Source organism: Cervus canadensis, chromosome 24, assembly GCF_019320065.1.
Source record: "Cervus canadensis isolate Bull #8, Minnesota chromosome 24, ASM1932006v1, whole genome shotgun sequence".
Classification (NCBI taxonomy): domain Eukaryota; kingdom Metazoa; phylum Chordata; class Mammalia; order Artiodactyla; family Cervidae; genus Cervus; species Cervus canadensis.
In genome coordinates this window covers 19,214,706-19,241,668 of record NC_057409.1, presented here as the reverse complement: position 1 = coordinate 19,241,668, position 26,963 = coordinate 19,214,706, and the positions used below count along the sequence as shown (strand labels likewise).

Genomic DNA, 26,963 nt, shown 5'->3' with positions numbered 1-26,963 from the left:
CTACCTCTTTTCCAATCTGGGTGCCTTTGCCTTTTTCTCGACCAGTTATCCTGACTAGAAGCTCTAGTAGAACAATGAATAGAAGTGGTGGGAATGGGCACTCCTGTCATGGTTTTGCTCTCAAGAAGAAAGCGTTCATTACATGGAATATTACTCAGCTGTTAAAAAGAATTCATTTGAATCAGTTCTAATGAGATGGATGAAACTGGAGCCCATTATACAGAGTGAAGTAAGCCAGAAAGATAAAGAACATTACAGCATACTAACACATATATATGGAATTTAGAAAGATGGTAACGATAACCCTATATGCAAAACAGAAAAAGAGACACAGAAATACAGAACAGACTATTGAACTCTGTGGGAGAATGTGAGGGTGGGATATTTCCAAAGAACAGCATGTATATTATCTATGGTGAAACAGATCACCAGCCCAGGTGGGATGCATGAGACAAGTGCTCGGGCCTGGTGCACTGGGAAGACCCAGAGGAATCGGGTGGAGAGGGAGGTGGGAGGGGGGATCGGGATGGGGAATGCATGTAACTCCATGGCTGATTCATGTCAATGTATGACAAAACCCACTGAAATGTTGTGAAGTAATTAGCCTCCAACTAAAAAAAAAAAAAAAAAAATTAATTTACCCAACTGGAATTAGAAGAATAGTTGTAAAAAGCATATTGAACTTGGTATACTTTCATACAATCTGGACTCTATAATTCATTAAAAAATTTTTGAAATGAAAAAAAAAAAAAGTATGTACAAGCTGTGCGATTTTCATAGATACCATTGCTAGTTTGTTGAGTTTTTAATTATGATTGGGTGTTGGGTTTTGTCCAACACTTTTCACATGGTTTTTGTTTTTCATTCTGTTACTATCATATATTACATTTCCTAGGTTATGGTGCATGATCCTTTTTATATGTTGTTGGGTACAGTTTACTAGTATTTTGTTGAGGACTTTTGTGTCTGTATTCATAAGAGATATTAGTCTGTAGTTTTTTCTTGTAATGTCTCTATCTTATTTTGATATCAGTACAGCACTGTCCTCATAGAGTGAGTTAGAAATTGTCTTCTCCTCATGTACTTTTAAAAAAAGTTTGTAAAGGATTGGTTTTAATTTTTTTTTTGTTTGAACATTTGATAGAATAATCCAGTGAAGTCATCTGTGTCTGGACTTTCCCTTGTGTAAATATGTCTACTTACTAATTTGATTGCTTGTTGCATATTCAAACTTTCTACATCTATTTGAGTCAGGTTCATAATTTGTGTCTTTCTAGTAATTTGTTTCTTTCATCTATTTTATCGAATGCATTGACATACAGTTGTTCATAGTATTCCCTTATAGTCTTTTTCATTTCTTAAAGTTGATAGTGGTGTCTCTTCTTTCATTTCTGTATTTAGAGTTTGTCTTCTCTTCACTCTACCTCTCCCTTTTGTTTCTTGTTCAGTCTAATTAACACTCATTAATTTTGTTGATTTTCTCTAAGAACCCACTTTTTATTCCTTTGATTTCCTCTACTGTTTTGCTTTGCTCCATTTATCCCTGCTCTAAGTTCCTTTCTGATCAGTGCTTTTGAGGCACCATACAAGTTTTGGTATGTTGTATTTTCATTTTATTGCCTCTCAAAATATTTTCTACTTTCTTTATTGACCTCTTCTTTCACACATAAGTCATTTAGACACGTATTGTAGAATGTGTTTAGACATAGCTGTTAATTTCCCAAAATTTCTTCCATTACTGAATTCTGATTCCATTGTGGTTTGAAAACATATTTTTATATGGTTTCAATCCCTTTAAGCCTACTGAGATGTGTTCTATGCCTTAGCACATGATTTATGGAAGAATGTTCCATGTACACTTCAGAAAAATGCCTCTTCCATGGTTGTTGGCTAGAGTGTTCTATTAATGTCTGTTAGGTTTAGTTGGTTTATACTGTTGTTCGAATCTTCTGTTTTCTTGTGCATCTTATGTTTAGTTTTTCTTTTCATTATTGAAAATGTGGTATTGACATATCTGACTTTGATTGTTGAATTATTTATTCTTCCCTTCAGTTCTGTTTATTTTTGCTGCATGTATTTCGAGGTGTGGCTGCTAGCTGTACTGCTGTTCAGTCACTAAATCCTGTCTGACTGTCTGTGACCCCATCACCTGCAGCTTGCCAGGCTTCCCTGTCCTTCACTATCTTCCAGAGTTTGTTCAGACTCATGTCCATTGAGTCGGTGATGCCATCCAACCATCTCATCCTCTGTCACTCCACTGTAAATAGTGCTTCAGTGAACACTGGGGTACGTGTGCCTTCTTCTGTTTTGCTTTCCTCAGGGTATATGCCAAGGAGTGGGGTTGCTGGGCCACATGGTAGTTTTACTCCATTTTTTGAGGAATCTCCCTATTGTCTTCCACAGTGGCTGTATCAATTTACATTCCCACCAACAGTGCAGGAGGGTTCCATTTTTTCCACACCCTCTTCAGCAGTGTTTGTGGATTTTTTGATGATGGCCATTCTGACCAGTGTAAGGTTATAACTCATTGTAGTTTTGACTTGCATTTCTTTAATGATGAGCGATGTTGAGCATCTTTTCATATGTTTATTAGCCATCTGTGTGTCTTCTTTGGAGAAATGTCTGTTAGGTCTTTTGCCCACTTTTTGATTGGGTTGTTTGTTTTTCTGGTGTTGAGTTGTATGAGCTGCTTGTATATGTTGGAAGTTAATCTTTTATCAGTTGTTTCATTTGCTATTATTTTTTCCCATTCTGAGGGTTGTCTTTTCACCTTGTTTATAGTTTTCTTTGTTGTGCAAAAGCTTTTAAGTTTAATTGGTTCCCATTTGTTTATTTTTGTTTTTATCTTTGTTACTGTGGGAGGTGGGTCGTAGAGGATCTTGCTGTGATTTGTGTTATTTCTTTATAGTCATACCCTTCCTACAAACCCATTACCTAGTTTACAATGATATTATTCCTAGTGGAGAGTTCTTATATTGTCATAAGTTAGGTATTCATACCACATTATCATTATCACTGTAATTTGACCTTTGTTTTGTTGATTATTCACTTCTGATAGGCTCCCCCCACTTTTTTTTTTTTTCCTTCTGAGGCTTTGTATTGAGTTACGCAACCACATTGGCATGAAGGGTTAAGGGAAGAGGGGATCTCACTTTCTGAGCTGCAGTATTGATTAGAATCACATTAATGTAGATAAAGAAGACTGAACCTGAAACTAAATGAAGTCGAAGCTTGAGTCTTACTTAAGAGCTGGTATTTTCCACTACTGGTGGCTCAGCAGTAAAGAATGTCAATGCAGGAGATGTGGGTTTGATCCTTGGGTCAGGAAGATCCCCTGGAGAAGGGAATGAAAACCCACTCCAATATTCTTACCTGGGAAATGTCATGGACTGAGGAGCCTGGCGGGCTGCAGTCCATGGGGTTGCAAGGAGTTGGACACAACTTAGAGACCAAACAACAACAGCAAATTTTCCACTAAAACTGGAAACACTAATATGAATTTTTATATTACCAGCTCTGAATAGTAGCTTAGAAATTCAAAAGCTTTGCTGACAGTTGAGCACCAATGATGAAATCATAAATGCTTTGGTGTCCCACCTTGTCCTCTCCCTCCCCAGTTGCCCCTGGAAAGCTCAGAGTGTAGCAGTAGGAGTTCTGGAATGTTCCTAAGTGGGGCTGACCTTTGTACCACTGTTAATCCTTGTCCTCTCTTCTCAGAGACAAGAGATTAAGTTAAAACTGATACCTCTTCTGGGACACAGGGTAAAGCTACTTTTCCTTCTTTGCAAATTCAAAGGATTTTCCCTGTCTCAGCCTTCCCTCCCCCTCCATCCTGACCTCACACCTTCCCGACATTAGGGAAAGGCAGGAAGTTTTCCCTGTGGTTTTTCTTTGTGACGACATGCTGGGGCGGGGTAATCAATGGGGAAAACCCCATGTGAGAACACGCCTTCTATGTACATTCCCAATATTTGCTATAAGTAGGGCCATCCCAGGCCCAGGCTGCTATCAAACATCACAGCACTCCTGAGGCACTGGGTACCCAGCACTGAGACATCTATTCCTCGAGTTGAAAATGATGTGCAGTAGCAAGAGTTTGCTCCTGGCTGCTTTGATGTCAGTGCTGTTGCTCCACCTCTGCAGCAAGTCAGAAGGTAAGTGTTGTTCTTTCTGCCAGCTCAGGAGGAAGAACTCTTCATTTCCCTCTAAGCCTTGAGCTCATCTAGGGGTGTCCCTGGGGAATGGAAACCTGTTAGAAAATCTTCTAAAGGAAGTGATGGGGGTTGTCATCTCACTGGCTAATTGAAGAGGGAACAGTTATTGCTGCCTTTCAGGCTTTTTTCTCTGCTGTCAATCTCAGCAGATTTTTTTCCAGAATGGGCTCTAGGGACCACTGAGATCCGGAGAAAGGCCGAAGTTTTATTTCTGGGAGTGATGGAAATTGTGTAACACTACCAGTGAATGGGGTCACTTTGAAATGTAAGCAACACTCTCATTTCCCCAACTTTCTCACCTCTCAACTAAATAGCTTTGCCAAAGTTCAAAACTCATCCTTTAGGGGTGGATTATGACGCCTAATTTCATCCTTGCAAGGCCTTGGGACATCACTTGCCAACTCTGTGACTCTAATTATCCCTTACGGCAGGTTAGAGATACAGCAGGTTATAATTTAACTTGGAGGAGTGTCCAAGAATTGCTTTATTGCTATAAGAGGACATCACTTTTATCAATAGGTGCATTCCTGAAAATACAAGTGTTGAACTTTTATGAACAAAATTAAAAATTCTCATTAACTAATATTACCATTTCAAAAGTCTTTAATTGTAGCTCATATTACCAGTTCCTATAAGCCACATTTTCCTTTGTACCTTCTTGTCTTTTCCCTCCTCTCAATGTTCAGAAGCCAAGATAATAGATTAAAAATCTGCCAATTTCTTTTCTGAATTTAAAAGATTATTTATAAGGGTTTCTTCCAGTGGTAGGTATTTATATTCTTGAGTGATTATAGTGAACTGAAATAAAGCACTATTAGTTTGTGTTTATTACTAAAGCTATTCCTTGGTGAAAAGTCATACGCTTCTATATTGTATTGTTGAACCAAAATTTCCCAGCACACAAACTAATATTTTTAGGGGAACTGAAAGCTATGCTAAATTGGGTCTCAAAGACATTGGAACTGTTCCCTTAAACAGTTAATTTGCCATATAAATTGGGTTTTAGGTTTTCCACAACTTCAAGTAGTTCTGTGTGGACTCAATACCTTTCATTTCTTTTTAGCAGCAAGCAGCTTTGACTGCTGTCTCCGATATACAGAAAAAATACTTCACCCCAGTTTTCTTGTGGGCTTCACACAGCAGCTGGCCAATGAAGCCTGTGACATCAATGCAGTCATGTAAGTTACTAAGGGATTCTAATTCATTTTTATCAGGAGTACATGGGAATTTCAGGTAGAGAAAGCTTTTTGCCTTTTTGGAGTTTCATTCAGAAATTACTGATGTGGCAAAGATAACTTTGTGTTAGGAGTACATATATCTTCAAAGTTCACTTTAAATAGGACTGAAATAAGGCAAAAGTTTAGTTTAAAAAATGTGAACATAGTTGAGGGCAAAATCACTTTTGAAGATAAATTTATAAACTAAGATGCTATCTTAGGAAAATAGGAAAGACATAAACTTTGAAATGTGCATCTTCTGCCAGAAAGTGGTTGCAGCTCTAAGTAAAAACTGAGAGTAGTTATACCACCACATACAATATTCTTGATGTATCTAAGATATTATATTTGAAATGATGTGAGTTATTGATCAGGTATATCCATATGTCATGTAACCACTAACAACAAAATTAGATAATTCTGGGACTTTATCTTCTTATTACAGCACAATCATTCATTAAATTGCAGAGAAAGTTAGGGAGAATCACTTTCATTTCTTGCATCAAGCTTTATCAGAAGCTTTATTTTTTCATTTTGTTTCACCTCTGAAACAAATGAATTGTTTAGCGTGTAGAGCAATCAATTGGAGTATGAAATTTCTATTGTATGTTCTGTGAAAAAAAATTAAAACTTCTTGAAACATAAATCAAATTGTCTGATTTTTTTTTCAGCTTTTACACCAGGAGAAAACTGGCTGTGTGTGCAGATCCAAAGAAGAAGTGGGTGAAACAAGCTGTGCATATGCTCAGGTAAGGAACCTTTACAGTCCATCAGCCTCGCTCCAGATGTTTGGGGTTAGTGTTGTTAGAGTGGTGGATCACAGGCTTGCTGGAAGGCTTTAGCCTAAGTGCTATGGCAATTTTAAAGGGTAATTTGAATGGGGCAAATTGGCGCTAGTGGTAAAGAATTCGCCTTCCAATGAAGGAGACACAAGTAGATTTCATGGATGATAACAGAGTGACATTTTATCAATGGACAGAATCATTTCACACCAGGGTGTCAGACACTCATTATGAAGACACAGTGTTTACATTCTGCTTCTGTCCTTGGCTAGCTGGCTTATGTTGGGCAGGGTCACCCTCTCTGAACCCTGATTTCCTCATAGTGCCTCTGAGCTGCTTGGTATCCTGAAATGAGACTAGGGAGTGTGGGTCAATTTCTGCAGGCACAAAACACGTTCCCACCTGCCTGTCACCCTATCTTTGCTGATCTTTTTCTCTTTCTCTTTGCAGTCAAAGAGTCAAGAGGATGTAAAAATGGATGCTCCCTGGAATGGAATTGGGCACAGCCCAAGAATGAAAGGAACCTGGCTGAGTTGACAGCTTCACTTATGCCTTGTTGAGGGCTCAAAGCTTATCTGATTTCTGTCTCATTGGACTTGTTTCATTTGTCCAATTAGTGAAGTTGATTCATATTGCATCATAGTTTGCTTTGTTAAGCATCATGTTATATTCTATTTTATGTTATGTTATTTATATGTGTGTTTTTTGTGTGTGTTTTGCTATTTAATACTAGTTTCCATAAGCTATTTGGTTTAGAATGAGGTATACAGTTATGCTTGAAGGAATAAGATACGTGGATTTTCTTGAGCAGAAGGCTATTTTAAAAAGACGTTTAACACTCTTGTTTGTATAGCTTTGTTTCCTAAATTGCTGTAATTACTTTGCAAAAGACAAAAATGATGAGAAGAATAAAAGTTGAAAATAAAAGAACTAAACACTGTTTGTTGATTGAGTTAAATAGCATTAAGAGGTATATTAAAAATATTTAAAGGTTTAGTAAATATGAAAATGCCCCGCAGTGCTTTTCTTTTAATTAAATAAAATTTTTTAAATTTACTTTTGGCTGCGATGAGACCTCATTGCTGCACGAGGGGCTTTTCTCTAGTTGTGGTGTGTGGGGGCTACTGTCTAGTTGTGGTGTTCTTCTCATTGTGGTGGCTTCTCTTGCTTTGGAGCATGGGCTCTAGAGTGCAGATTCAGTAGTTGTGGAACACCAGCTTAGTTGCATCATGGCATGTGGGATCTTCCTGGACCAGAGAGTAAACCCACGTCCTCTGCATTGGCAGCTGGATTCTTAACCACTGGACCACCAAGGAAGTCCTGCTCTGAAACTCATGTTCCCCATTTATTTCTTTGCCTAGTTGTTCTATTTTTGGAGTAGGAAATGACAACCCATTCCAGTATTCTTGCCTGGGAAATCCCATGGACAGAGGAGCCTGGCGGGCTAAAGTCCATGGGGTCGCAAAGAGATGGACACTACTGAGTGACTAAGCATGCATGGTTGTTCTCTTTGTCTTTATCTCTTGTGGTCCTGGTTCATTCGATATGAATTATAATAGAAAGATTTTTTGATTTTTTTAAAATTCAAAGTCATTTAAACCATAATTTAGAAAGATTCCATATCTGTGACATAGTTCAATGTTTCTTGATATAAAAATTTTCAAAATAAAAAAGTATGCCTATCTATTTTGTGACTGCAGAGACACAGTGACCATTTAGAAACCACTGAGTCCATACATCTGTCACCAGCAGGGTCCAAGGAATGGGCATCTCAGCAGAGGTTTCACTACTTCACAAGTCCTTCCGAGTCACCTTTAAGCACTTGCCAAAAAGAAAATGACTATACAGTGGGTTTTGAAAAACTCATTGCCTCACTAACCAGAGGAGAGACAACAAGAGTGTGAAACCTAGCAAGAACTCAGAAATAAGGCAAAAAGACCCTGGACTAGGGTAGTTATTGTCACAAAAGTCATTCACTTAAGCTCACAGAGTGCCTGACAGCACTCTGGCTGGACAGTCAGCTTCAGATTCCAAAGGCCATGAAGGATTAGTGCAGGCAGGCATGCTGATCATAGGATTTAAAATCCAGACGCACACATCCATAAAATGGGCAATGACAGGTCACTTGGTATACAGCCAAAAGCTGTGACTCAATAGGATCTGAAGGCAGCTCTGTGCCCACAAGTACTAACATTGAATCATTAGGGAAAGTATGCTCAGTTTCCTATGTGTGTATTCATCCAACATGGGTTAGTACTATTATGAGCCAGGCACTGAGCCAAGTGAAGCTGGAGATACCAAGAGATTAAATTATGACTCGGTGCTTTCTCTTCTAGATAATTAGGGCCAAGCAGTATGGGGAGAGGGAGGGAACCACTAGAAAAGCAGCTGTTACAACACGGGGTGGTAAGCATCTGGGTAAAGGAAGTTGTGAAAAGCTGTAGGGCATTATTAGTGAGGGTTTCCAGATGAAAGAATGTTCAGTTGAACCATATTAAATGGACTTCCCCGGTGGCTCAGACAGTAAAGAAACTGCCTGAAATGTGAGAGACCCGAGTTTGATCTGGGAAGGGAAGATCCCCTGGAAAAGGAACTAGCAACCCACTCCAGTATTCTTGCCTGGAGAACCCCATGGACAGAGGAGTCTGGCAGGTTACAATCCATAGAGTCACAAAGAATTGGACATGATTTAGTGACTGAACAACAGCAACAGGAAGGGCCAGTAGGAGACACCAATTGGAAAAGGGGCATCAGGGGATGTTTGGAAATATCTGGGGGCATATTTTAGTTGTCATAATGTCTGAAGGTAGGGTACTAAGGCACTCAATGGGCAGGAGACAGGAATGCTACACCCATTGAATTTCACGGGATAGTCTGGCAAAATGAAGAAATGAAGTGTCTCACCCAAGTGTCAATTATGCCATGAATTGAGCAATACTAGACAAAGCGGGACATATGCTAAGAGTGGGTATGGGATGGAATAGCTGCAGATTAACTGAAACTGTTATCTCCAGTGGCTCAGTGGTAAAGAATCCACCTGCCAAGCAGGAGACGCAGGTTCAATCCTTGCATCAGGAAGATCCCCTGGAGAAGGAAATGGCAACCCTCTCCAATATTCTTGACTGGAGAATTCAATGGACAGAGGAGCCTAGTGGGCTACAGTTCATGGAGTTGCAAAGAGTCAGACATGACTGAGCAAATGAGCCCACAATTCCCTGATATCACCAAATATTCAGTCAATATTCTAATTTCCCAGTTGGTTTCCCCAAAAAGGTTGTTTTATTTATTTATTTCAGTTTGATGTGTTTGAATGAAGCTCCACATAAGGTGCACACACTGCATTTGTGTGATTTCTTTTTAATTTTAACCTATGTTTCTTACCCCTACCACCCTTCTCATTTTCCTTTACAATTTATGTTTTGAAGAAACCAGGAGGTTTCTTTCTGAGTTTCCCTCCTTTTGTTTCTTTTGCTGATTACATTCCTGTGGTGTCACTTAACATGTCCCCTGACTCTTAGTTGGAAATAGAGGCTGATTTGGGGAGCGGGCCAAAACCACTTGAAAAGCGGCCCTCTGTCACATGGTTATAACGTTGCCTAAACTGATGTCAGCAACAGGAATGAAAGAGGAGATGGTGAATATGGTCCAAATTCTTCAAGGGTAGTGAAGAACTGATGAAGACCTTCAATTGGTAGCCAGAAGGAGGGGAAACAGATGATCTAATGACACACATACACTTCAAAGAATGGGGAGGAATGTAGGAGTGAAGAAGTGCCATCATGGAAACACAAAAATGCTGGTCTCTGGCTGCTCCTGGTCCTGTGGACATCTTGAGAAAACCATAAAAAAAAACCCCACAGGGAGAGTGTTGTACTTGTGATGGACTCAAGTTTCAACTCAGGCAAGGAGATAGGAGAATGAAAGATGGAAGGACAGGAAAGAATTGTCAGGGAAGGCCAGAGGGACATCCTGGAGATGAGTTGGAGGCACACAACAGTATTCAGAGGAAAGCATGAGAAATATGGGAAAGGACATATGGATGCAGGGAGTTGGGTTTGGATTTGGATAGTAATCATGCATTAATAAAATCTAGATAATAAGCAACAAGTGATGTGTTAATATCATTTGCTAAGATCATTGATGTATTATCTCATTTAAAGTGAGCAGGTACAATTTTAATGCCCATTTTGGGTATAGAGAAACTGAGGGTCAGTGGAGTTAAGTACCTTACCTAAGATCATGCAGTCCTTAGAGATATAATGGAATTAGCTGGTGTCAAGTTTTTGATCAGGTGACTGGTGTTTCTGGGTCATGTAGGCAGTACCTGTGGTGTCTAATGTTTTTTCATGTCAGTTCTTTTGTTGGTTCTTTTTCATCTTTTTCAGTTCAGTTCAGTCTCTCAGGCATGTCCGACTTTTTGTGATCACATGTACTGCAGCATGCCAGACTTCCCTGTCCATCACCAAATCCCGGAGCTTACTCAAACTCATGTCCATCTAGTTGGTGATGCCATCCAACCATTTTATCCTCTGTCGTCCCTTCTCCTCCTGCCTTCAGTCTTTCCCAGCATCGCGGTCTTATCCAGTGAGTCAGTTCTTCACATCAGGTGGCCAAAGTATTGGGGTTTCAGCTTCAGCATCAGTCCTTCCAATGAATATTCAGGACTGATTTGCTTTAGGATGGACTGGTTGCATCTCCTTGCAGTCCAAGGGACTCTCAAGAGTCTTCTTCAACACCACAGTTCAAAAACATCAATTCTTCAGTGCTCAGCTTTCTTTATAGTCCAACTCTCACATCCATACATGACTACTGAAAAATTATAGCTTTGACTAGATGGACCTTTGTTGGCAAAGTAATAGCTCTGCTTTTTATTTTATTTTATTTTTATAGCTCTGCTTTTTAATATGCTGTCTATTTTAGTCATAGCTTTTCTTCTGAGGAGCAAGCATCTTTTAATTTCATGGCTGCAGTCACAATCTTCAGTGATTTTGGAGCCCCAAAAAATGAAGTCTGTCACTGTTTTGATTGTTTCCCCATCTATTTGCCATGAAGTGATGGGACCAGATGCCATAATCTTAGTTTTCTGAATGTTGAGTTTTAAGCTAGCTTTTTCACTCTCCTCTTTCACTTTCATCAAGAGGCTCTTTAGTTCTTCTTCACTCTCTGCCATAAGGGTGGTGTCATCTACATATCTGAGGTTTTTGATATTTCTCCCAGCAATCTTGATTCCAACTTGTGCTTCATCCAGCCTGGCATTTTGCATGATATACTCTGCATAGAAGTTAAATAAGCGGGATGACAATATACAGCCTTGACATACTCCTTTCCTGATTTAGAACCAGTCTGTTCCCTGTCCAGTTCTAACTGTTGCTTTTTGACCTGCATGCAGGTTTCTCAGGAGGCAGGTCAGGTGGTCTGGTATTCCCATCCCTTGAAGAAATTTCCACAGTTTGTTGTGATCCACATAGTCAAAGGCTTTAGTGTAGCCAATAAAGCAGAAGTCGATGTTTTTCTGGAACTCTCTTGCTTTTTCGATGATCCAACGGATGTTGGCAATTTGGTCTCTGGTTCCTCTGCCTTTTCTAAATCCAGCTTGAACATCTGAAAGTTCACAGTTCACATAGTGTTGAAGACTGGCTTGGAGAATTTTGAGCACTACTTTAATTTTGAGCATAACATTATCAACATTTTAGAACATAGAACATTTTAGACTTTCTTACTTTGGTATCAAAAAGACTTCAATACTTGCTTCTTCAAGGAGTAAATCCCAATTGTGATGTTGCTACCTTATTCCCCAGCAGTGTGACACATATCACAGTCCTTTTTTTCCTCATTAAATCATGGTTTATTTAGTGAAAGTTATGTTCTCCACCCATTCATTCATCAGTGGACAGCTATTTATTGAGCATCTACTATGAGACAGGCATTGTTCTGGTCACTGAGGATGAGCAGGATGCCATCCTTACTTTGATGTAACTTACAGAAGGAGAGACAGGAAACAAACATATAACCAAGTAAATGTGTAATATGAAAGAAGAATAAAGTCAGGTAAAGGAATAGAGATTGGAGATGAGGATAGAGAACTTCTCCATACCTGTGAAGAACCTGTCGTAATTTACTCTCTCTCTGAAGCAATGCCCATGTCTTCCCCTTGGCTGAGCAAGAAATCTAGATAAGGTAAGAAAGACAAACATGATCAAACCTCCCTCAGAATATACTCTTAATTTTCTGAGGTACAGTAAGATCCAGGAAGGACTGTTGTACCAAGCCCTGGCTCTCTCTGACTTTTTCTGACTGAAAGGATATGTCATGAATTAAAATTACTCAGGCTGTAAACTATTCCTCATTGGATTGACTTTTTCACCAAGTGTCAAGACTCCGACTGAGGACTAACATAAGGTACTTAACTATATCCTCAACTTGGTGATTTAATTAGCACAAACCAACATTTTTATCCACACACTTTGGTGATTTTGCAAATTTGTTTTCTTTCTATGCTCCTCACTCAACTGAAACAAGGTTATGAATGAATCCGTACAATAATGTGGTTATAAAAAAGGTTGCCCATGCTCTGGCATGGCACAACACATTCTCCATTCCTCAAATTATTAGTATCCAGGCATTTTTAACTATCAGTGACCACAGGTTTGAAAAGCTTAACATAGAAAACTTTTTTCACTTTTCTTGTTCCTGCTTCTTTCCTTCTTCCCTTCAGTATCAGTTATCTTAACAGGCATATATTAAGTTTAAATTCACCTAAATTCCAGGTGACAAGCCAAGTGTTGGATTTAGGTTCATTTGGAGTCAGGCCATAATGAGTTTCATGTTTCAGAGGTCCAAATCTGAGGAAGAAAAGAGCTTCTGGATTCCTGAGGGATGAAGTCTAGAGGCTGACCCAGGAAGACAGAGGATCCAAGGTGAAGGGGCTTTTATGGGCTGAACTGCTTCACCCATCCCCCAAACTCACATGTTGAAGTCTTGATCTCCAGTTTGATGTGACTGTTCATGGAGACAGGGTCTTTAAGGAGGTAATGACAATAAACTAAGTGATAGGGATGGGCCTTAATTTAATACAACTGGTGTTGTTGTAGGGAGGGGACATTTAGACAGACATGCACAGAAGAGGGCTTCCCAAGTGGTTCAGTGGTGAAGAATCTGATTGCCAATGTAGGAGATGTGGGTTCAATCCCTGGGTCGGGAAGACCCCCTGGAGAAGGAAATGGCAACTCCCTCCAGTATTCTTGCCTGGGAAATCCCATGGACAAAGGAGCCTGCAGGCTACAGTCCATGGGGTCACAAAAGAGTCAGACCGATTTAGTGACCGAACAAAACAACAAATGTGCAGAGGAAAGACCATGTGAAGACACAGCGTGATGATGGGCATCTACAAGCCAAGGAAAGAGGCCTCAGAAGAAACCAATATTGCTGGCACCTTGATCTTGGATTTCCAGCCTCCAGAACTGTGAGAAAATTAATTTATACTGTTCAAGGCTCTCAGCTTGTGATATCTGTTTCGGCAGCCCTGGAAGACGGATGCAGGGCTCAAGGAGAGGGAAAGCTGGTCCTGAGTCTTTTGGGAGTTATCACAGGTGTTCATAAATCACCCTTAGCGTGGTCCGTACAAACCATGTTTTTGCACCAGATCTTCTGTTTCTTAGGTGACATCTTCTGCCACAGAAGTTTTCTCACATCGATCTCAGCCATGTTACTAGGATGGGACTTGTGAGGAAAAGGGCTGGCAAAGCATAATTAATGAAGGTCTCATCCAACCTGAGGGACTTCCCTGGAGGCTCAGTAGTAAAGAATCCACCTGCCAACGCAAGAGACATGGGTTCAATCTCTGGGTTGGAAAGATCCCCTGGAGAAGGAAATGGCAACCCACTCCAATATTCTTGCCTGGGGAATCCCGTGGACAGAGGAGCCTGGTGGGCTACAGTCCATGGGCTCACAAAGAGCTGAACATGACTTAGCAACTGAGCAGCAATATCTAACCTGAACTCCCTGGTAATGAACTACCTTCACGTCTCAAGGCAGAAGCTGACACACACGTTCTTCCCTGAAAGCAGGAAGGTTACCATTGAGTTCCCCCAACTCTGCCACCAGTAACAAAAGAGGCAGGAAGCTCTTCTTCTCTCTGTGTTATAGACCCCAACTGCCTGCCCTTGGTTCAATGCATGTCAGGTGGTGGCTCCAGGTAGAAAGGTCAGGTGGCATGTGTCTCCTTTAGTAAACCAAGTCTTAGGCAATTGCGGTGAATGCCTTGAGCTTCTTTCTTCACCCCATGGGACTCCCTGGATTCGACACATTCGGTGCAATTTCCTCTGGCCCAGATTTCATTCGCTGCCAAGATTCCACTTCCTCAGTTTCCACCATCAGGGTTCCTGCCCACCTCTTGCGGCATCACCACCCTGCTTATTCACTCTGACTTTGTCTGGACTTGAACGACCCACCCCTCCTCTCTGCTCCACTGTGAAAACCGGCTCACAACCTTTAAATGTGAAACCTGCCTGCAAATGAGTCAGCCCGGATGGAAGTGTCAGCTGGGGTAAAGGACGCTTTTCCCTTTTACAGTTTGGGGTTGGGGAGTAGAAATATTGTCTCCCTTCAAAGTAGAACTGTGACAACAAAACCCCTGAATTTCACGTTTTAACCTACGATTGAGGAAGAGGTTTTTTTGTTTTTGTTTGTTTTTTAAACCCATAAAAGCACTGTGTATTAGAAATGCTACGGAAGTTAAGGGAACACATGGGTTCTGCCTGGGACTTGCAGAAGGCATCCAGGATCAGAAAACGCAGGAGCTAAGCGTGTGTGCACATGTTTGAGGCGGGCATAGAGACATATGTGCACAAACAACCACATGCTTGTGTGTGTGTGTTTGTGTGTGTGTGCATTGTAGAAATGACTGGAGCTGAGGGTGGAAAAGGAAGTAGTCACTTTAAGAAAGTGACATTGTCCCTGAGACAATGAGAAATCAGTAAAGGGATTCTAGCAAGGAGTAATGAGGTCAGACTGGGCTGACGCCTCTCTGAGGATGGTTATCTCTCTTCTTGCTACTACTCACATTTCCTTATATCTGCTTTGCTTTGTTTTTAAATCACACCCAGTCCTCTAATTTATTGACTTCTATCTTTTCTTTTCATCGATCATCAGGTTCTAATTCTTCTCCAGTCAGCCTAAACCCCATGACATGTCACCAGAACAATTCTCCTGCTGACATCCTTGTCCTTTTGCTTCCTTGTGTCACATCCAGGCTATAAAACTCCACGTGGGGTTAAGTTCAGTGCTCCATCTTCTTAACTTGCAGACGGCTAAGTCTTGGTGGCAGAGTTCCACCATCTGTGGTTCAATGCTATTGCAAGTTCATGGTCTCCCAAGTCAGCTGGGCTTTCACTATGGCTGTCAAAGCAAAATTTGCCCTGGACAAAGTTAAATAAGCAAAGATGGTTTTGTTCAAGGCTATTGCAATAGGGGAGAGAGAGGGCAGAACTAAAGTCTGGACCCAGTTCCACTGAAACACAGGGCAAGAGGGTATTTAAGGCCTGTGTTAGGCTACTATAGTCCATCTGTGTTTGCTAACTGACTTTACCTAGACAACGTATTACAAAGCAGAGACATCTCTTTGCTGACAAAGTCTGTATTATCAAAGCTGTGGTTTTTCCAATAGTCATGTACAGATATAAGAATTGGACCATAAAGAAGGCTGAGCATGGAAGAATTGATGCTTTTGAACTGTGGTGCTGGAGAAGACTCTTGAGAGTCCCTTGGACAGCAGGGAGACCCAACCAGTCAATCCTAAAGGAAATCAACTCTGAATATTCTCTGGAAGGACTGATGCTGAAGCTCCAATAACTTGGCCACCTGATGTGAAGAGCTGACTCATTGGAAAAGACCCTGTTGCTGGGAAAGATCGATAGCAGGAGGAGAGGGGATGACAGGGGATGAGATGGTTGGATGTCATTGCCGAGTAAATGGACATGAGTTTGAGCAAGCTCTAGGAGATAGTGAAGGACAGGGAAGCCTGGTGTTCTGTAGTCCATGGGGTCTCAAAGAGTCAGACACAACTGAGTGATGGAACAACAAACTCCAAAAAGTAAGCTTTCTGGTACCTTCATTGCATAAAACACTTTTGTAACCTGGAACAAGGTGCCTACTAAAGTTAGGCTTCCATCCTTCTGCAGAGGCTGGGAGATAGTGGTCGTCATTGATGATTATATTTCACAGAAATGTTTCCCAGGTGTTTGAGAAAGACACTCCTGAGTTGTAAAACTAGCAAAAGGCTTTTTAAAATGATTTACCTTTCAAAGATCAAATAAAGAATTAACAATGGCAAGTTTTCTATAGCAGATGCTCTGAGGAAATGGAGATCGGGAATCTAGAGGGAAGAAGACCCAGGTCTAAAATTGGCTCAGCCTCAGGGGGAGGTGGCAAGGCCCTCTTTGGTCACTGCCAAGTGCCCCCTTTTAGGCAAACTCAGCAGCTTCTCCTTGGCATGGACTCAAAGCTGGGGCTTGTTTTGGAGCTGCCATGGGGCATGCTTTCTCACCGCCCTCACCTCTTTTCTGTGGCTCTCATCACCTAAGAGGTTTTCCAGCCTCTAATCTCTTCCCGTTTGAACATGCCTTGTGTATCATTGCCACATCTTCAAAATTTGATTTTTAACATTCTGTGGTTTATAAACAGCTCCTGGGTTCCCGTCAAGTCCCCAGACTGGGAAGCAGGGCTCTCCATGATGCAGTCCCTTCCTGCCTCTTTAGTAGCTTGGGTTCTGCATACTGCAGGCACATTGACTTCCTTTCCTTTGGGCTTTGGCAAACTGGGCCATTTTCTGTCTTCACATCTTTCTCTATGCTTCATTTAGATTGCTGCCCTCATCCGCATCTAGAACAAGACCCAGTTCGTGTTCTTCCTCCTTCATGGACCATTTCCAGATCAGTCTAGTCCAAGCTATGCCCTCATCCCTCTGATCCTTAGCAGGCTGAGTCTCTCCCAGTGGTGGAGCATGCATTTTGTTCGCCCATGAACTGTACCTACCACATGTGCTTCATCTCGTACAGTGTTGGGCTCTCCTTTAGGAAAAAAGTGTCACATTGCTTCTACCTCTTTGACTTTCTTGCAGTGCCTAATACAGGGCTTTGCACCTAGAAGGTGCTCTTCAGATAACTGTGAATGGCTAGGATCAATATCAAACTCTGAGATCCTGGGACTTCCCTGGTGATCCAGTGGCTAAGACTCCACGCTCCCAATGCAAGGGGCCTGGGTTTGATCCCCAGGCCTAGATCCCACATGCCACAACTTAAAAGATCCCGAATGCAGCAACTAAGACTAGGCAAAGCCAAATAAATAAGTAAATAAAATAAAATAAAGCTCTTGAGATCCTGATACTCTGTCAGATGCAGAATCTGTATGAAGTGGTTAACCATGAACTGACCCAGATAAGTCTCATGTTATTTATTTGCTAATGTAAATTCTCTACCCTAAAGGTCAGATCAGATGATTTCTGTGGTATTTAACTATATCATTTAGTCATTCAGATTTATAATTTTCAGATAACAGTGTAGTTGATACCCAAAAGAGAGGTGAGCTACTGAAAGAAATTTGGATGGACCTGTGGTTTACCTCTTTCATCAACTGAAAGCAATATTCAGCGAAACTGCCAGAGTCAGAATCTTGGAGTGGTTGGGCTTCCATTTCCAATTATTTCTCAGGCTCTCAAAGGTGATGTTCGAAGAGACATTGCCCATCCACTTGGATTTAGGGTTTAAATTCATTGTATACATAACCATAATCTCTGGTCTCTTTCCAAATTACAGGTGTTTGTTATTTTTTTGTTATTTTGTTTTGCTCTTTCTCATCCATCTTTAGTCAACTTTTCAACTAGGTATGTTAGAGTTGGATCCACAGAAGAGATGAAATTAATGACCATCTCAGGTAAGACCTCAGTGACAAATAAGAAATGAATAAGTAGGGAAGCAAACATAAACTGGCATTTATCTCAAAAGAATCGTGAATGCTATGTTAAATACATTGCTCTCTGCTCAGCCAACAACTGGGTAAAAAACCAAGCTCAGGATCTCTGGAGTCACTTTTTTTCAGTATCATTAGTTTTAAGTTGTGCCTGCCACTCCAGGTCCCTGTTTTAAAACAGTTATCTTTAAGATTACTTCTAATCTTGTATCTTGCGGTTCCATGATCCTGAGAAATACTGCTTTGAGATGCTGTTCTGAAATATTAGCAGTATCTAGAATGTGCTTTAAGCTGATAAAAATATTCTTAAAGAAATTGATAGTCTGCCAGACTATTAAAGTTTAGTATACATTCTGCAAAGTGAGATGTGGAATTTTAAAGCCACAATTTAGCTTGGCTATTTCCTTTATTGCACACTTTTGGAAGAAGTTATTTCATTCTTTCTGTGATGTGGCTTTTCTCAATAGTTTCTGCCACGTTGATAAATTATTGCAGACAATAATGTAATCTGTAGGAGAGGAAGATTGGGAAATATCAAAATGTCAGCATTGAGATTCTTGCATCACTTGGCAGATTGGCTCTCATGATGTCTACAAACCTTTCCATCTTGAAATCCTACGTACCTGTCCATGGATTTCCATGCTAGGCATGTTGCATCATAATCACTTGGGGAGATTTAAAAAATATAGCCTAGGCTCCACCTAGGGAAATATTTATCCTGTAGTTTCGGGTGGAGTCAGGTAGTTATTCTTTTCTCAAGTGTTCAAGGTGGTTTGCTGTTCCAGATTTTGGAAACTCTGCCCAAGGGTAAGTTTCAGTTTAAAATCTCTTATTTTTTTAAGATGCTTGTTTCTCAGACTCATGCAATTTTATCAGTCAGAGTTCAGTGTGGACAATGAAAACCACTCTAGGCATTAAAAAAAAAAAGGCTTTAAAATGAGAAGTTAGGTATTAGAAAATTATTGGAAGGGCTCATAGAATGGGTTCAAAGCTGGATGGCCCTCCAGGGATAATTCTAGAACTGAACAGAACTGACCCATCACGGGAGCTATGCCAAGACCAAGATTGGTGATGGAAATCCCCAGCTGGTAGAGGTGGCACTGTGGCCTCCACTTTGGCCGCCTCTGAACTATCCAGAAACTGGGGAAACGGAGTCTGGAGCTGCAGTCCACGGGTCTGGAAGCCTCATCAAGAGGCTCTAGTGATGCATTATCCCCTGAAGCTAGAGATGGACCTGGAGTGCTAGCAAAGAAACCTCATGTATTACTCTTGGCTTTGCCAGATAGCAAAAACCAGAAAGAAGGCATGTAAATATGGCCTTGCCTTATTTCTACATTCCAAATCTTGAACAAATACATCCAGTAGGCAGATCCTATCACATCCAGCTCCCTAGCTGCACATGAGTTTGAAAAATGTTGCTTTCGCTTTCCAGCCTCTCCAATTAGAAGAAGGAAGAAAGGGCAGTGGTTGAATCAGTCATCTCCAGTCTCCACGGCAGGAGAACAAAAGAACCTTTGATATAAAGAGTGTTTCTGTAAAGTGGAACAAAGTCATTTGTCTGATTGTTGCGGGGAATACAAATAGGAGTCTGTCAGAAGGCATGCAAACTTAGGATTTGATTCTAAACCACTGAAGGATGAATAATAAGACCTGATCTTTTCTGAAAGCTCACTTTGGCTGCAAGGCATAAGTGGATCAGAGTCGACCAGGAGTGGAAGCCAAGTACACTTGTATTACTCACTGCAAATAGAACCACAGTTTTGTTTATATTTTCCAATAATATTTCATATATTTCAGTTTGATACTATTATTTTAATTTTTATTTTTGGCGACATGTTGGATCTTAGTTCCCTGACCAGGATGGAACTCATGCCCTCTTCATTGGAAGCACAGAGTCTTATCCACTAATCTGCCAGGGAAACCACTGATAACTGTCATTTTAAAATTATACTCTAAGTTTTAAAAGATTATTTTATTCATTACTATTCATTTCTTTTGTTAACACTTTTTACTATAAAAACTTTCAAACATACAGAGAAGTTGAAAGACTAGTATAATGAACACCATGTACCTAGCAATTACTTTCAACACCCATAAACATTTTGTTATGTTGTTCTTTTGCATTCTTGATCTCCCTCTCTCCGAATTATTTTGATAAATTATTCAAAATAGTTTGCCAACATGATGCTACTTTGCCCCAAGACTTTAGCAAGAATCTCCTAAATCAATGAAATTCTCTCCCACAATGGATAGGTCAATATGATATCTAATAAAATTAACACTCATTCGCTAATATGTCTAGTCCCTAAACCACATTATATGTCCTCAAATTGTGCTCCATCCAAATCTCTCTTTGTTTGTCTGTTTTTTTCTTTCAAATTAATTTCTGACAAAAGTTTGCACATTACAGTTCTTAACTGATAGCTTTTCTAGTAGAGAAACTGTGCTAGACCTCCCTCTTGTTTCTTTGCATCTTATTGACTGATCTATTGTTTTATCAAATTGTACATTCTGAATTTGATTATTGTTTCTTTTAATTTAACTTGTTCTCTGTCTCCTGAATTTCCATTAGACTGAAACTTAAGTCTATAAGTTGACTAGATTCAGATGAGATTTTTCTGATATAACTTCATAGTTGAGGTTTAAATTTTATGCTTCCCTTCACCAAGCACATAATGCCAGTTTGTTCCATTATTAGTGATGCTAATTTGGCCATTTGGCTAAGACGATGACACACATCTCTCGTATTTACCTTCAGCAATGTGAACAATTTGTAGGGTAATACTATGACATCATGCCAGTATACCCAATATAATTTACATGGTAGTTTTATAGTCACAGAAGATCTTGCATGAATCAATTGTCACTTTTGTGATTAAAAATACCTTATTCTTCGGACTGTATCCTGCCAGGCTTTTCTGTCCAGTGAATTCTCCAGGCAAGAATACTGGAGTGGGTTGCCATGCCCTCCTCCAGGGGCTCTTCCTGACCAAGGTATCAAACCTGGGTCTCCTGCATTGCAGGCAAATTTTTTTTTTTTTTTTTAATTTTTTTATTAGTTGGAGGCTAATTGCTTCACAACATTTCAGTGGGTTTTGTCATACATTGATATGAATCAGCCATAGATTTACACTTATTCCCCATCCCGATCCCCCCTCCCATCTCCTTCTCCACCCGATTCCTCTGGGTCTTCCCAGTGCACCAGGCCGGAGCACTTGTCTCATGCATCCCACCTGGGCTGGTGATCTGTTTCACATAGATAGTATACATGCTGTTCTTTTGAAACATCCCACCCTCACCTTCTCCCACAGAGTTCAAAAGTCTGTTCTGTATTTCTGTGTCTCTTTTTCTGTTTTGCATATAGGGTTATCGTTACTATCTTTCTAAATTCCATATATATGTGTTAGTATGCTGTAATGTTCTTTATCTTTCTGGCTTACTTCACTCTGTATAAGGGGTTCCAGTTTCATCCATCTCATTAGGACTGATTCAAATGAATTCTTTTTAACGGCTGAGTAATATTCCATGGTGTATATGTACCACAGCTTCCTTATCCATTCATCTGCTGATGGGCATCTAGGTTGCTTCCATGTCCTGGCTATTATAAACAGTGCTGCGATGAACATTGGGGTGCACGTGTCTCTTTCAGATCTGGTTTCCTCAGTGTGTATGCCCAGAAGTGGGATTGCTGGGTCATATGGCAGTTCTATTTCCAGTTTTTTAAGAAATCTCCACACTGTTCTCCATAGCGGCTGTACTAGTTTTCATTCCCACCAACAGTGTAAGAGGGTTCCCTTTTCTCCACACCCTCTCCAGCATTTATTGCTTGTAGACTTTTGGATAGCGGCCATCCTGACTGGCGTGTAATGGTACCTCATTGTGGTTTTGATTTGCATTTCTCTGATAATGAGTGATGTTGAGCATCTTTTCATGTGTTTGTTAGCCATCTGTATGTCTTCTTTGGAGAAATGTCTGTTTAGTTCTTTGGCCCATTTTTTGATGGGTCATTTATTTTTCTGGAATTGAGCTGCAGGAGTTGCTTGTATATTTTTGAGATTAATCCTTTGTCTGTTGCTTCATTTGCTATTATTTTTCTCCCAATCTGAGGGCTGTCTTTTCACCTTACTTATAGTTTCTTTTGTAGTGCAAAAGCTTTTAAGTTTCATTAGATCCCATTTGTTTAGTTTTGCTTTTATTTCCAATATTCTGGGAGGTGGGTCATAGAGGATCTTGCTGTGATTTATGTCGGAGAGTGTTTTGCCTATGTTCTCCTCTAGGAGTTTTATAGTTTCTGGTCTTACATTTAGATCTTTAATCCATTTTGAGTTTATTTTTGTGTATGGTGTTAGAAAGTGTTCTAGTTTCATTCTTTTGCAAGTGGTTGACCAGTTTTCCCAGCACCACTTGTTAAAGAGGTTGTCTTTTTTCCATTGTATATCCTTGCCTCCTTTGTCAAAGATAAGGTGTCCATAGGTTCGTGGATTTATCTCTGGGCTTTCTATTCTGTTCCATTGGCCTATATTTCTGTCTTTGTGCCAGTACCACACTGTCTTGATGACTGTGGCTTTGTAGTAGAGTCTGAAGTCAGGCAGGTTGATTCCTCCAGTTCCATTCTTCTTTTTCAAGATTACTTTGGCTATTCGAGGTTTTTTGTATTTCCATACAAATTGTGAAATTCTTTGGTCTAGTTCTGTGAAAAATACCGTTGGTAGCTTGATAGGGATTGCATTGAATCTATAGATTGCTTTGGGTAGAATAGCCATTTTGACAATATTGATTCTTCCAATCCATGAACACGGTATGTTTCTCCATCTGTTTGTGTCCTCTTTGATTTCTTTCATCAGTGTTTTATAGTTTTCTTTTGTATAGGTCTTTTGTTTCTTTAGGTAGATATACTCCTAAGTATTTTATTCTTTTTGTTGCAATGGTGAATGGTATTGTTTCCTTAATTTCTCTTTCTGTTTTTTCATTGTTAGTATATAGGAATGCAAGGGATTTCTGTGTGTTAATTTTATATCCTGCAACTTTACTATATTCATTGATTAGTTCTAGTAATTTTCTGGTAGAGTCTTTAGGGTTTTCTATGTAGAGGATCATGTCATCTGCAAACAGTGAGAGTTTCACTTCTTCTTTTCCTATCTGGATTCCTTTTACTTCTTTTTCTGCTCTGATTGCTGTGGCCAAAACTTCCAACACTATGTTGAACAGTAGTGGTGAGAGTGGGCACCCTTGTCTTGTTCCTGATTTCAGGGGAAATGCTTTCAATTTTTCACCATTGAGGGTGATGCTTGCTGTGGGTTTGTCATATATAGCTTTTATTATGTTGAGGTATGTTCCTTCTATTCCTGCTTTTTGGAGAGTTTTAATCATAAATGAGTGTTGAATTTTGTCAAAGGCTTTCTCTGCATCTATTGAGATAATCATATGGTTTTTTTTTTTTTTTTTGTTAATGTGGTGTATTACATTGATTGATTTGCGGATATTAAAGAATCCTTGCATTCCTGGGATAAAGCCCACTTGGTCATGGTGTATGATTTTTTTAATATGTTGTTGGATTCTGTTTGCTAGAATTTTGTTAAGGATTTTTGCATCTATGTTCATCAGTGATATTGGCCTGTAGTTTTCTTTTTTTGTGGCATCTTTGTCAGGTTTTGGAATTAGGGTGATGGTGGCCTCATAGAATGAGTTTGGAAGTTTACCTTCTTCATTGCAGGCAAATTTTTTACCGCCTGAGCCACCAGGGAAGTATCCCCTCTTTCAATATTATTAGCTGGAATTCTGCTGTAAAAAGCTTTCTCCTAGTATCTGGCTTGCTGTATAGTGCTTCCCCCAAAGTGCTGCTTTTCAAAGGAAGGATTTGATGTAATCGACACTGCCAATGATAACAAATGTCTCTTTTTTTCTTTTTTTGAGTAGTAGTATGGATTTTTATTTATTCGATGAGTCACAATCACTTTTTGTGGAGCCCACCGTGTCCTAAAATTTGACACATGCCCGTTCATTTGTGAGCATCTCTTGCTTTCTGTAACAAGATGTCCCAGGCTTGCCTTGCTCTTTCTTTACCTCAGGCTTGAAATTAGCTATTTCTCCAAGAAGCCACAGTTATGTCTGGTATGGGGTGGGGTGGGGGGCAAAAATGGTACATACAAACCAAGATCTGCAATATATAAGGTATTGATTGTAACTAAATGCACTGCTTCTAATACCTTCCAGGGAAGAAGAGCTGGGAAATGTATTTCTAAAAATGTGTGAGTGCATATTGATGTTTCTAATTAAAATGTAATATTACTGAGTTTTTACTCAACCTCTTATCTTTTCACACTATCTAGGACGTGCACCATCAAAGCCCTAGCCCCTGTGCTCTTTCTGTTCTGCAAAGTCTCTGCCATTTGATCGTGTTTTTTCCTCTTTAGTGATGACATTCTCTTCTTGCAAAAAGTCGCTTATTCCTGACATTTAAATAATAGCATGGCTGAACAGGTGGGCAAATGTGTTCATTTTGAGTGATGTTTTAAACCTATTTTTGTTCCATTGATTCAAAACTATAATTCACTAACGAGAATTCATTCATTAATTAGGAAAGAATTTGATGAGGTTTGTTGAGGCTGATAGCTAGACATCTTTCTTTTTCCATATCTCAAACATCACTTTTTGAGAGTGTTAAAACAATCTACAAAATTTCTCTAAGGGCAAATATTCTCTTTTCCTATCAGGTTTTGAGGAGTTTCTTCTTAAAGGGAATGCCTTCTCTGATAGGCATGTATGTAACATTCAATTTGAAGAACACTTTTAATCGACATTATCCAAAAGAGGAATTATTAAAAATGAAAAAAAAAAAAAACCTTTATAGATGAGAATTTTAAATCCACTTAGCACAGAGGCTCTAACCAAGAGACATTTGTAGAATGTTAACTCATACATTCAAGTTAACATTTGAATTAAGGGAAACATTCGTTTGTAGGTGGGGAAATTTTTATTAGCAATACTTCACTGGCATTCAAAAAAAATCCTTGAACATGAGTTTATAAGTGGCAGTTATTTTGTTTTGTCATTTTATTCCATATCACTTTTTCTACCACTCTAATAAATGATTCCAGAGAAGTATAAAGACCAATGTGAGGTCTGTCCAAAACTTTCCTTTTTCACTTCTTTTAATGTAAGAAAATCAATCTGTAGGGACTTCCCAGGCGGTCCAAGGGTTAAGACGCCCAGCTTCCATACAGGGGTGTGGGCTCCATCCCTGGATAGGGAACTAAGATCCCTCATGCCAGAAGGCATAGCCCCCAAAAATTAATCTGAAAGATTGTCATTTTAGAAAAATTTACTAGTAGGCATGTATTAATACACTGTGGTGGGAGTTTAAGGGTCAGGGGCTCCCCGAAATAGCTAGAGAGGCACTGCCTATATCCTGCCTCCAGAGGCAGGAGAGTTCCACAAAGGTTCCCGGTACATTCAAGTCTCTTGAATCCAGAACTGTTTCGTGAGACAGAGATGAAAAGTCCCCTTCTGTCTCAGGAATGGAAGACTCAGTGAGCATCCTTCATCCCCATCTTAGGGTTAAAGTCTGGCCGGGTGATGGACTGCAGTCTCCCTCACTCTGCTCCATACAAACTTTGCCCTATAGTCCAACAGTACTAGTGGACTAAATCTTTTTCCATATTAAAGAAATTTTCAGAGTAGAGGCCCACTTATGTTTGACCACAGTCCTCCCCAGGTAGATCCTTGAAAAGTTCTCAGACGTGGAATAAATCTGTAATGATTCGTAAACAGAAGGGAATTTTATGAATTAATAAGGGCTTGGGGGTATCTTTAAAAAACCCATCAACTGGGTAGCTCTGGGCATACAGAGATGAAAATGCCCATCCATGCCCATCAGATGGGCCAAGTTTGGCAAGGCTGTGGAGCCAAAGAATTCCCATAGACTGGTGAGTGGGAATGGAAATTGTTACCACCTCTTTGGTAAACAGTTTGGCAACTTTTTACAAAGCACAGACATACGCACATGCTGTGACTCAGCAATGCTGCCCCATTCATACCCTGGAGGCATGCGTGCACACGTGTGCCCAGAGTCTTGCCCAAGAATATTCTCAGCAACACTGAAAATAGTAGCTCCAAACTGGTTCATCAACTTTAGAGTGGAGAAGTAAACTGTGGAATATTGTGTGCAATGGAGATCTAAATGCAAGAGTAGCCTAGAATTTTCTTTTAGAATTTCATGTTGTATTAAAGGTGATTTACAATGTTGTGTGAGTTTCAGGGGTACAGCAAAGTGATTCAGTTATACATACACATACATCTATTCTTTTTCAGATTCTTCTCCCATTTAGGTTATTACAGAATATTGAGTAAAGTTCCCTATAGGGAACAGTAGGTCCTTATTGATTATCTACTTTAAATATAGTAGTGTATATCTGTTAATCCCAAACTTCCTAATTTATCACCCTCCCCCACCTTTCCCCTTTGGAAACCATAAATTTGTTTTCTAAGTTTGTGTCTGTTTCTGCCTTATAAATAAGCTCACTTGTATCATTTTTTTTAAGATTTCTCATGAAACGGCATCATATGATATTTGTCTTTGTCTAACTTACTTCACTTAGTATGATAATCTAGGTCCATCCATGTTGCAGCAAATGGCATTATTTCATTCTTTTTTATGGAATAACCTGGACTCAAACATAGCATTGAATGAAATAAAAAGCATGAGAGAGAGCAATATATAAGATCTATCTACAGATGACCCCATTTTTATAAAACTCAAAAACAGGAAAATAATTAAACTTCATTGT

The 26,963-nt window shown here is 39.8% G+C and overlaps 2 protein-coding genes across 3 annotated transcripts in view; both read left to right on the top strand.

Annotated features, from left to right (window-relative positions):
• The first annotated feature begins 4,004 nt into the window (after positions 1-4,004).
• On the top strand, positions 4,005-7,143 carry CCL20 (C-C motif chemokine ligand 20). Of its 2 annotated transcripts, none has more exons than XM_043445461.1 (4): positions 4,005-4,154; positions 5,281-5,392; positions 6,103-6,180; positions 6,664-7,143. In XM_043445461.1, the coding sequence occupies exons 1-4, from the start codon at positions 4,076-4,078 to the stop codon at positions 6,683-6,685; spliced, it is 291 nt and encodes a 96-aa protein (XP_043301396.1). In that variant the 5' UTR covers positions 4,005-4,075; the 3' UTR covers positions 6,686-7,143. The 2 variants fall into 2 exon arrangements, with proteins under 2 accessions (XP_043301396.1, XP_043301395.1); XM_043445460.1 differs by having other exon boundaries at positions 4,019-4,154; positions 5,278-5,392.
• An 11,808-nt stretch (positions 7,144-18,951) lies between these two features.
• The window catches only part of DAW1 (dynein assembly factor with WD repeats 1), a 69,779-nt gene continuing 61,767 nt past the window's right edge, over positions 18,952-26,963 (top strand). The window contains exon 1 of the mRNA XM_043445378.1: positions 18,952-18,984. The gene's annotated coding sequence lies outside the window, so the exon portion shown is untranslated. The remainder of the gene's footprint in view (positions 18,985-26,963) is intronic.

Coding starts and splice junctions, on each gene's coding strand:
- CCL20 (XM_043445460.1), top strand. CDS start 4,076: ATGATGTGCAGTAGCAAGAGTTTGCTCCTGGCTGCTTTGATGTCAGTG. Junction 4,155..5,277: donor CCTCTGCAGCAAGTCAGAAG/GTAAGTGTTGTT, acceptor ATTTCTTTTTAG/CAGCAAGCAGCTTTGACTGC. Junction 5,393..6,102: donor TGTGACATCAATGCAGTCAT/GTAAGTTACTAA, acceptor TTTTTTTTTCAG/CTTTTACACCAGGAGAAAAC.